General features: G+C 34.8%; 1 protein-coding gene across 1 annotated transcript in view; it reads right to left on the bottom strand.

Annotated features, from left to right (window-relative positions):
• Positions 1-295: 295 nt before the first annotated feature.
• Positions 296-11938, bottom strand: part of PDE3B (phosphodiesterase 3B) — an 87864-nt gene continuing 76221 nt past the window's right edge. The window contains 11 exon segments of the mRNA XM_014309182.2: positions 296-2246; positions 2587-2836; positions 4137-4298; positions 4534-4737; positions 6095-6155; positions 6157-6235; positions 7815-7928; positions 8655-8766; positions 10250-10384; positions 11130-11233; positions 11722-11795. Coding sequence (XP_014164657.2) covers positions 2020-2246; positions 2587-2836; positions 4137-4298; positions 4534-4737; positions 6095-6155; positions 6157-6235; positions 7815-7928; positions 8655-8766; positions 10250-10384; positions 11130-11233; positions 11722-11795 — 1522 coding nt within the window. The 3' untranslated portion in view covers positions 296-2019.

Here is an 11938-nt window from a genome sequence, read left to right as displayed (position 1 = left end):
CTTGTTGTACTTTTGTTAATTTTTAAATAATGACATTTTAGGGAAACTAAAAAATGGAAACTTGTAATGTAAAATAATAGAACAGAAACTTTAGACAAAATAATTAGTACCATTTGTCAGACAAAGCAATATAATATTAAGCAATATTAAAATGATATTTTATGTACACAAACAGACTATATCTAAATACAAAATGCTGAGAATACAGCATACTGAAAGAATCAGAATTTTTCTACATTAACTGTAAGAATATATGACCAAAGAAATGTCAAATACCAGGTGTATGACCAGTAAGTGCCAGCTTCAATAGTGCAACATTTTATTAATGACAGAAATATCTGGTTTAACACTGCTCATGTTACAAAAAAACTGCAGTGACAGTGATAAGGGCAGCAAAGGGGAATTTGGCACTGAAGATATAGCAAAAGCACATTTCAGTGGTCTTTTAAGTGCATCAACAAAAGGCTTATTAGTGAAAAGAGCAAAAAGAAACAAAAGCCCAAACCTTTCAGTTATTTAAACTGGCCAATGAAACAGCAGAAGGAAAATCTGTAAAATAGTGTAATACAGTTTACACAAGGTTATCTTTTTTTTTTCCAAGTCAATTGATGCAAACACAAATATGCTGAGACATTTAGAAATAGCACACGTGCATTTGGGTTTTATTCAGTTCAACTACACAGCGTTTAAAGTTCAGTACTAAAAGGAACACTTTTAAAACCAGGCTTATGTCTGGCTTGCTTACCTGTAGCCTAATTTTCAACTTGTTTGTTTGTTTACAAATTAGACCTACAATGGTAGTGTTTCTAAAAATACATTGGGGTGGAATGTGTAAGTTTGTTATTTTAAAACTCAACAATCTAAAATGTGGTACAGTACAGTGATTTTTATCTTGTATCAGGCTTTACACAAACTTTCCACCTTCTGGTTTCCATGTGTGTATTTCAGGATGTACATCAAACTTGAAGGCAATAAAAGCTGTGTGTCTGTGATGGAAAAAATGTGTGGGGCAAATTAAAATAGCCATTTTGCAACAGTAGTTTATGTCTTTAAAAAAAATCTTTAATTCTCCTAAAGCTTTACATACAAAGAATAAATGAGATACGATCTTATTTCCTTAAAATTTAATATGGGAAATGGGTGCAAGATAAAAATCTGTGATGTGGTTGACTTGTTTTTAAAGTGAACCTGAGTAAGGGCAGGAAATACAACATTATTTATGAGTAAAAGAATAAAATTCCTTCATAATTTAAGTAGCTGAACAGGTTTTTAATGTTCTACCACAAAACAGCAAGGCAACAGATGAGAATGGCCTTGTATTCAATGAATTATCAAGAACATCCACTGCAAACCTGAATATTTTCTGCAAAAATAAAACATCAGATTATGCACAATAATAAAAAGCATCAGAAATAGATGCACCTGGATTTTCTTTCCTCTTTTTAAACCACAAATATCAGAATTCAGCACTTATGTCACAGTCCTTGAACAGTTGCTCTGAGATGACTACATGAAGCACACTACTGCACTAAGTAGACACCCCCACAACAGGCTTGCACTGCAGCAGTAACATAGTTTTCATGTAGGCACAGACTTTTTTTCTCATTCATGTTCAAAAACAACATGAAAGAAGCAACTCAAAACAACATTAGGATTCATCCCGCGGTTCCTTGTTAGCGAAAAGTTCTTGCCACTTTGGTAATCAAAGTCACTGAATGTTTTTTAAAAACTGCAGGTACCTCAAGGAAAAGAAGAGTTCCATATTCAGCAAGGCAGCATTATATCAGGATATTTTATACCAACTAAGGCATAAAGAACTTTGCATCAGGGTATACAATACTCAATCTCTGAATAAAGTTCTGTATTCTGTGTGTGGCGAAAGTGCATAGGAGTGGGATTCCACCAGAGCACAAAGAATCCTCTCACAGTATTAAGGCCTTTCGATTTTATGTGTGTGAGCTGAAGTCAGCACAGTGGAAAAAACAGGCTGTCATCACACTGGACACCACTGGAGCTCCCTTAGCACATCTTCTCTTCTCCTAGCTGTCTTTCATCATCTTCATCAGCTTCCTCAATAACCTGAATGTCATCTGCTTGAGGTAAAGATGAGATTTCAGTCAGCAGTTTGGCTCCTTCTGTTTTGTTTTTCTCTTCCTCTTCGATCGCTTTCTTCCATATTTTGTGATTTTCACTGAGGTGGTGTATTAGCTGGCAAAATATTCGTCTACCTTTTTTTCTTTGAGCTTCTGTAAAATTATAAGCATATTGGATTGTTTGACATTCTGAGTAATTGTATTTTACACAAACAAAACCAATGGCACATTGCAAGCAAGATGTACATTTCAGCGAGGCACGTGGATGATTATTCTGAATGTTTAAACAGTGGCATGGCAAAGGATATCAACAAGTCTCTGTATTAAACTGCAAATCTCCTGGTAGCAACAAAATTTTTGTTAAAAGAGGAAAATTTATTCAGCAGCAGAATAGCAAATGCTACAAGATTTGTACAGCACAATTTCAACTGCCACTGCTATGTCTGAAGCTACTGAAGGACAACTAAGCACCAACTGAAACACAGGAACTTACTTAAAATAAGATCATCTTCCATTTCTTCATCATCACTCTCTAACTGTGCACCATCATCATCTTCAGTGCTTTCTGCATCCTCCTCCTCTTCATCAACCCACTGCCCTGGAAGCAACCCAGCTGCATTGTAGGAATTACAAAGGGGGCCAACTATGTGAGTGATGAAGGATTCCTGCAGTTTCGCCAGCTGGGGAGAAGAACGATCCATGAAGGGGCTTATAGGTAACCCAAGACTTGCTTCCTCATCACCCTGAAAAAGAAATGACAAAAATTATCAGAATTTCTCACAAAATTGACTTTAAATTCTTATTTTAAAAATTACTTTTAATGAATGGAGTAACCTCCAGCTTCCTCACAAGGGGAAGCAAATTGGAAAGGCACCAATCTCTTCTCTCCAGTGAGCAGTGACAGGGCTCGAGGGAATGGCATAAAACTCTGACAGGGGAGGTTTAGGCTGGATATCAGGAAAAGGTTCTTCACCCAGAGGGTGTTTGGGCACTGAACAGCTCCCCAGGGCAGTGCTCACAGCATCAGCCTGACAGAGCTCCAGAAGCTTCTGGACAATGCTCTCAGGCATATGACGTGATTTTTGGGATGTCCTGTGCAGGGATAGGAGCTAGGCTTTGATGAGCCCTGTGGTCCCTTCCAACTCAGGATATTCTGTGATTACATGAACCACCACATGGATTGCATGTTTTTACTGGGGAGAAAAATTGTACTGTATGGACTAAGGGAACGAAAATGTAATTAGGCCAATTTAAAATAAAGACACATTATGGCTTAGACTTGCACAGTCCATAATCCTCCCTCCAGCTTTGCTTGTGTCTGGATGGAGAACTAGTTCTACTGGAGCTGCCATTCCTCTGCCTTTACAGGATGGCTTCAGAGCAGGCAGAGACTCAACTTCAATTGCTGAGCTGATGAACAGGGAAGGTGGCAGAGAAATCAGCCATAGCAGGACATGCTGGTAATGGCATCCCCCACAAGGCCACAGGAAAATGAAATGAGCTATGACATCCAGAGTAAAGTGGTTTGTTTTGCTGTTTTGCTGCCGATTTTTTTCCCATAATTTTACAAACTGGAGAAGAAAAACATTGAACAGTTGCTCATTGAAAAATCTGAGCTGTAATTACTTATCTCAGCACTTCCATGGACCTGAGAGCTTTAGAGCTGAACCTACACTTGCAGTCTTGAGGATATTCCTTCACCTAGAAACACATCTGTGAACTAACTTCCAAAATTAAAGACTTTTTTTTTATTTATTAGCATCATCCTAAGGAAAGAATCTCTCCCCCTCAAAAATCCCCTAATATCTGAAAAATGGAGAATACTGGCTGAGAGCTTGTTTTCTAACACAATTATTAGAAACTAAAAGATCATGCTAGTAAGCTGCCTGTGAAAATAAATTTCAGTATTCAGAATGAGAGGATGGAAATACCTTACCTGAAGATTTAAAACAACTTATAAAGCTTAATTTAATTAAACCACTGGTAAAACAAAGTATTATCTGCCCATCATTAAAAAGAGAAAATTGCTCTTTCCATACCCACCTGCTCATAAAATTCATTGACAATGCCTTCAGTCCACTTCAGGTGCAGGTCTCTGATTTTGGCTGGGCCATTGATATCGGCCAGTTTGATGCATATTTGACAGGCCAGCAGGCGATCGTTCTCATTGCTCCATTCTATGCCATTGCTGTTCATGTCATTGACCTGGGGTAGGCACAGACACCCAGTTAAAACTATTCAGTCACGGGTTTATTAGGCAACCTACAAACCATCTACAGCTGGTTTGTACAAAGGAAATACTCTACTTGCATTTTAATAGCTTAAATTTCAATAATATAAAACTTTAAATGCAAGGAATTAAAATGAACAATAACTGAGAAGCAATGATAAAATCTGTATATCAAGACCAGATGAGTGCAGACACTAAAGTGGAACAAACCTTGGCATTAAATTCTGCAAGGAAATCAAAATGCTTCTTGAGGTCTGTGGCAAGGATTGCTTCAATCACTAAGAAACGAAAGCGCTTGAACTCCACGTGATCAAGGTTTGATAAAAAGTTGTATTCTGGTCGTGATAAGAAAAGATTCCAGGCAGATGCAGCATGGTGATTTTCTAGGACTGATCTGTCATTGTAGAGAACAGCCTACAGGAAAAAAAAACCCAAGTGAAGAATAGTAAATTACACAGGGAAGTTTTAAAGTTACCATTAAACATTCTGGAGTTTCAGGGCTAGCCAGAAACAACACTAGGTAAAAGTAAAAAAAAAAAAAAAAAATTCGTCATTTAGTTTTGGGGTTAAAGTGACATAAAAAATTACAGATGAGGAAAACCCTCTCCCCACCCCCCCCAAACTTAACAATTAGTAATGTTCTTTTTTCTTTCAAAGTCCTTAATGATGTCTTCTTAGTTATAGCTACATTCAGACTGTAGGCACACACACAAAAAACACTTAAGACTTTGCACAGTGTATGTGTGGAGCAGTGCGTGTTTTATGTCACACAGTGATGTAAAAAAGAAAACAAGAAAAAAATAAATCTGAGTATTTGTTTTTAGTTCCTCTTAACTGCGTTGGAAAAACAAAAACGACAAAAACTCCAATCCAACAAAAATAAAGAAATAAACAAAAAAGCACAACAAATAAAAAACCCCACTAGAAAAAGGACTCCAAAACACTTAAGAACTGTCATAGTGGAAAATGGTGCAAACTATCACTAGTTTCCAAAGGGCTATGTTTAATGCTAATGCAGAAATTTTAACTGTAAACAAGCTAACTAAAATATAAAAACAGTAGCAGATTTTACTCACAGCTTCCATGTTTATAAAAAACACCCTATAAAATGATAAATTCAATATAGATTAAACAGAACCTGAAAAAACTTCATTTTGCCAATACTTTTTACAATTTTTCAAGGAATGCTTGCATTTTTGAGACTTGGTGATGGATGTCTGTGTAGTTTGGTGTTGTTCCTCCTTGTATGCTGTTTTCAGCAGAAATACATAACTGCCTACATCCTAAACTCCCTTTGTAACAAGGAGTTGTTGAAAGTTCATTTTCAAAGCCTTTATCTCCAAACAAGCTGTACCATCAGTTTCTGATCTATTGTTATTGTTGATGCTATTATTATTATAAGTTTCTTGTCTGTAACTTACTAAGAGATCCAAACCGCCATCATAGTTGATTAACAGACCTAGGGCCAGCTCTCTATAAAATAATCCTTTATGCTATCCTGCACTGGTTTATGTTGTTATTTTCAATTTTGCAAATTGAAAGTTGTTTCTGCATGCATACACAACCAGTACATACAAAACACATCAGATTTAACAGGAAAGAAAAATAAAAATACTACACAATATAGTACATCTTAATTTCCCTATTTCTTAAATCAGGCCTTAAATACTTCAATCCAAAACAACTTACTTTAGAGATATAGAATAGAAAAAAATTCTTCATACTGATTTCAGACAGAAATAAGTGATTTTCTGGGTGAAGAGGTTCTTACCTGAGGTGCATTTGTGGCCACTAGAAAAGCATTTGTACGTCCAGGATGATCATAGTCGTGCACCATAACTGTCATCAGTAATAGGACAGCTTTTTGAAGAAGTGTAGCTGACCTGAACTGGGGCAATACCACTGGCTTCATCTAAAAAAAAAATCAAAGTACAAAACCAGAATATTTTTAGAACAGTATTTCATACATGTTTGTAATATATTATAAATGTGTATAAACAGCCAGACACTGTTGCAAACACAGTATAGTTATCCTTGCTGTCATGAAGCTGAATAATTGTCAAGGACTAATATTTTTAAAAAGAAAATTAATGATAATTTTTATAGATTAACAATTTTGTAGAAAAGTTGAAGTGCCATTGAGTTGCAAATTTGTAGCACTAACAGAGCATTCTACTGCTTGTCTCCAACCTGAATTTGTCCAAGAAAAAATTAAACAGCACCTTCCTTAGTGTTTCTATAATTTTCCCATTTCTTGAACTTGCAAACTTGGAGGGGGGCAGTGGAGACTACTGCAAAAGGAATTAACTCCATTGAATTAGAAATACTTGCATGATAAGAAGATTCACAGTTTTATTATTATCTTTCCCATGGACAAAGTCACTACTTTAAAAAAAGGAAAAGAAATAGCACTTATTTTATTAATGCATAATATCAAAGGAACTCCCTTGCCTTAATAGAATAAACAAGGATTAAAAACCTGAGAATACTTGTACTGGAAGAGTTTCCAAGCAAAAAGATTAAAATTCCATATTTTAATTTTTCTTTTTTTTGTAGAGGAGAATAAAAAAATTGCTATCACTTTTTTCCAGTTAAGTCCCAATCCATTTAACACTTGGAGAAAGAAAAGGCAACAGGATGCAATCAACAGATAGGGACAAACTTGGAAAAAAAAACCCCAGCCCTTTAAAAGCCACATGACTTGTGCTTTGTCTTTTTCTACTACACATTTAAAACAGAGTTCTTGGAGAGTGCTTGATTTTAATTTTTCTGAAATACAACCCATTTAGCATCAAAGGCTATGTTACAACCTTTTTCTTTTATCCTTTACTTATAGGATACAATTAGGTAAAAACTACAAATTCTAAATTTAAAAGTTTGTTCTACAAAGTCACAGACAGATACACAAAAGCAAGTTTCACTGGTAGTACCTTCACACAACATTTGAATTTGAAGATATTATTTCCTTTTCAGGGATGCTCTGATGCAGTTATTTTTGGGATGGTGACTTCAGTGTTTGAAAGTCTGCATGTGATACCTAACTGAAAAGTCTAAAACAATAATTTTTATACTAAAGCTGTTAAGGAAAACTTCAATTAAGTTAAATACTTTGGTATTTTTTCTTTGGTCTATTTAACTTTCCAATATAGTTAAGAAATATTAGCCTAATGTATTTCAAATGCTAAAAATACCCTGACTATGGCAGAATACAGAGGTTTCATTCAGCATAGAAAATTTATTAAGTGAACCAGTTTTCTTGGCTAACAAACTAACCATTACTCATCTACTAATTTTTCTAAAAGTCAGTTGCATGATATTTCTGAACGGTGTGTGCTTTGTGATTTTTTTCTACTGCATTATATTAAAGTACAAAAAAAAAAGTGAGTCATAAGAATAATTCTATATTTTCTTCCAGAGCAATTTGGTTTACCTGCTGTAGTTTCATTTTAACATTCTTCAGCAAAACAAAAACAGCCTGTGTGAATACACACCTATTTCAGTCTCCATTATGTGCTCATTGCGGATTCGCTGGAATCCAGGAATGGGCCGTGTGGTCAGGTACCACACTGCATGGAGAACATCCGTGGCATGGATACGATTGTGATCTGAAAATCAGCAAGACACAATTAAAAAATTGTTATCTAAAATGCTATCACATGGAAAACTAAAAACAACGAAAAAAGAAAAGTACAAAACATACTAGAAGCGATATTTTGATTAAGTCTAAAAGGAAAAACAGAATTTAAAATATTAGTGGTAGATATCTGTATCACTGAACATTTTTAAGAAGGCAGTTAAACAAATAGTGTCTATGTACACTTCATCCTACCTGGGCCTCAGGAAGGGATTAAATGGCCTTTTAAATCAATAATGGTGAGAAACAAGTGTGGCCTGCAATCTGATACCTACAAGCACCTGAGCTGGGCAAACATCTGTGGAGTGGGGAAGTGTGTTTTTTTTGTTTTGTTTTCCAATAAATTTGTCTGCCTTGCACAGCAAGGTAAATAACTACCATCAAAATTCTACATTTTCTTCTCATTTTGTTAAGGACCTCATCCAAATTTCTGTTAAATCAGCAACTATTCTCCCATTGACTTCAGTGTGTTTGACTCCACCACTAAAATTCAAATTCTCTAAGGTTATCTTCAAACTCCAAATGAACAAATTCAGTTTTAGAGTCCACCTACTTTGTCCTGCAATTCTCTAGACCTGTTCTAAGCTCTGTCAAATGCATTCACTAAAAACACACTAAGCAGCCCAGAAATACAAATTCCCACACCAAAGGAGAGCCACTGATAACAAAATTCCATGTGTAACCAGGGAGCACTTACAGGGAATATCCCGGTAGCCGTTTTCCAGCGCACAGAAGTAATTCATAAATTCTTGAGTGGGGATTTTGAAAATTTCAAACAAGCCAGTGTCTTGAAACAAGGCATAAGTAACCTAAGCAAAGATTAAAATTAATTTAAATCTGAAAGATTTAAATACTGTTGCATGTTCTGCTTTTTGAACTTTAACAATATTCTTGTTTTTAAAATTTTACTTGCTGACAGACATGGAAATCACTGGAATTCCACTAAAGAATTATTGGAATGCTATTGTCATAGAGATATAGTTAATAAATTTTTAGCACAAAAAAGTGGATTTTTATGATTTTCTCAATTAAGAATAATAAAAGCTTTTATGTCATTACTGATAATTCTATGCACAACTTATTTGTAATAATATACCCCAAAATTTTTTAGAGGGCTAAATAAGCCATGCTTTATTCCATTAGTGACCTAAAACACAGAAATTTATTTTCAGACTTATTATCCAAAACTTCAAATTATTTAGTTATAACAGCAAAGTCATAATAATAAAACAAAGAGAAACAAACAGCACCAGCCCCTCCAAGTTGTTTTTGAGACTTTGGCAAAGAGATGCTATTTCCTCTATTTATTATGATTTCTCTTGAGTGTTTTTAACAAAACTAGCTGGCAAACGAAGAAGTACTTCAAAAAGGTACTCAGAACTTCCATATATGTTTATGGACCATATATCATTATTTACATGTAGAACTTAGTGTACTTCAAAGTCTAATCTCCCCCATGGCTGCAAATATTTTTAAAAAGTTTAAAACAAGTCTCTGCTACTCATTATTGTAACTTTTTTTTCCTAGACACAGGAGAGGAACAAGAAGTTCTGAAGCATGGGAGGTGCTCAGAGGAACAGGAGCTGCAAAATAGGGGACATCACTCCAGGGTGGAAAACTAAGGTACTGGAAATAAAACTGTTTAGCAGTCAGATCAGAAGCTCCATGATTGCTAAATCCACTCTAAAGAAAGAGGCAGAAGGATTCCAGATGACCTTGATGAATGGGAGAAGCTGGGCAAGAGCAAACAAGATCCTATTCTTGCACCTGCCAGCAGGATTAGCTTCAGCAAACATGAAAATGTGTGGAAATAAATCAGAAAGAGATAAAAGGGATACTACGTGCAGAAAGCAGAATGGAAAAAAAGCCCACTGTTTGTAGGATCAAGAGACAAAAGGCTGCCTAAAAGATCACTTCTCTTCCCTCACAGGTGGGGCAGAAATATTTTACTGAAATAGAGAAAAAAGCAATGGTTGCCAAACAGAGTAGTAATTCTGAAAGCACGAGATAATTCTGCACAGGAAATTATGGCAAAACCTCGTCAGTGTGAGTCTAGCCTATTTACATTGAGAATGAAATTCAGAAAAACTGCAGCATGTTCTCTATATATAAACCATTCTTTATGGTTTACAATGACATGGAGTACATGAGAAGTCATAGTTCTGCTTTTGAAGATATTCACATAAATGTAATTTCAAGTATTCACATGAATGTTGACTGCAAAATTTCTTCATGGTTTAAATAAAGGACAACTTTACCTACCCTCCCCTCATATAATAAAGGACAACAAACCTGGCTGAGGATCCTTCCAGACTGATCTCCCATTTCTTTTACAAGGTCAAAAACTTGGAAATTCCAATTGCTCATCTTCTCCATTAGTGAATCATGGTCTAATAACATTGTTTCTAATGTAGAACTCTGTTCCACCTGTATGAGATTAAGATACTTTATCATCTCTAAAATAACAATGAAAATTAATTTATCAGTTGTGTTGGCAAAAAAAGCCTTGAAAATGATAAATCATTAGTGAATTTATTGAATGGAGCTGCAACTATGGCTATGAGAAAATCATAAATCAATATCACAAATAGCACACTTAAAGGCTTGAGTTTTCCTGTTTTGGGCAGCAGATTCTGGGGCTGTCTGAGATGGTGCTAAATTTTCCTTCTTATTTATTTTTAGACAAGATGAGTTAATAAAACAAAGCAAAAACATGCATAGACTAAACCAAAGATTTACTGAGCTTTAAGAATAGGTTAATTTGATCTATTTTAAAGTTTTAAAAACACCTGAAGTATAAACCCAAAATGTTAATAGCACTGTATTGAACATTCATTTGTGTGTCTCACTGCCACTGCTGCATCCTTCATGAAGTTCCAAAAGAAAATATTAGCCAGTGTTTGAGCATACCCTCTCAACATTAAATCTACACAAATCAATATTGATCAACAAAATCAATACAACCACAAGCTTTCCCGTCATTTGCTAGTGACATTCATGTAAGATAAACAATTGTTAAATGAAAATTTGAATTCCAACCATGCACCATAACCCTTTAGAAATTACTATTTTAGCAACATAAAGGCCTCTTCACAGCAAGTTAGAAATGATAAAGAAATAGTGAATTGAGAAAAGTTATTGCAGGGGGGTTTTTTGGCAATTACATGCTTACAAGCAGTATATTTTGTGTTTGATCGATCATTTCCTTCCTTTCATCTTTCCTCGTCTCTGTATGGTGGAAAGATTCTTTGGAGACATTAAGACTTGCAATTTCACCTTAAAAAACACACAGAGAAATACTATGTCAGTAACTGATTTGTAAGTTACTACTGTCTAATAATTTTTAACTGATCATACGGATCTGTCATAGAAATATAAGTAATAGCTTGTTTCTAAACCATTTTATTTAGGAAATATGCAAAAGAAGTCATTGAGGACAAAATTTATTAGACAAAACCTATTTGAAGATTAAGAAAAACTATAAGCATAGTTTTTATAAAACAAAAGTGATTAGTTTAGCTTAGTAAAGCACTTGTTTGATACATGGAGTATAGAACTATAAAGGTATAAAGGTATTAGTGAAAGCCTGTTTTAAAATCCTTACTATGAAGCAGGCAATATTTAATCTTATTTTCATTATTCTAAAACACAAAATAAAATAAAATATGTACACAGGTTAAAATACAGGAAAAAATTAATTTAACAAGCTTGGGGAAAAAAAGCAATAAGTTGATATCAAGTATTTGTCTATTTTGAAATCCCACCTGATTTTCTGTCTCTGTATTCTGCAGAGTCTGGTTCTGGTATTGGAACAGGCTTGAGTATCTGACGTCCACAGCTTACAGAACACATGAAAAATATTTACAACATTCAGTAACTTTCTTCTTTTGCTACTGCTGTCTTCTACTGAAAAATATCTGCAGATTACTTTTTTTAAAAAGGCTTGTAAAGATTTCTTCAACAACTGACCAGAGTATTTTC

The sequence above is a fragment of the Geospiza fortis genome, unplaced genomic scaffold (assembly GCF_000277835.1).
Source record: "Geospiza fortis unplaced genomic scaffold, GeoFor_1.0 scaffold327, whole genome shotgun sequence".
Classification (NCBI taxonomy): Eukaryota; Metazoa; Chordata; class Aves; order Passeriformes; family Thraupidae; genus Geospiza; species Geospiza fortis.
This window is presented reverse-complemented; position numbering and strand designations above follow the sequence as displayed.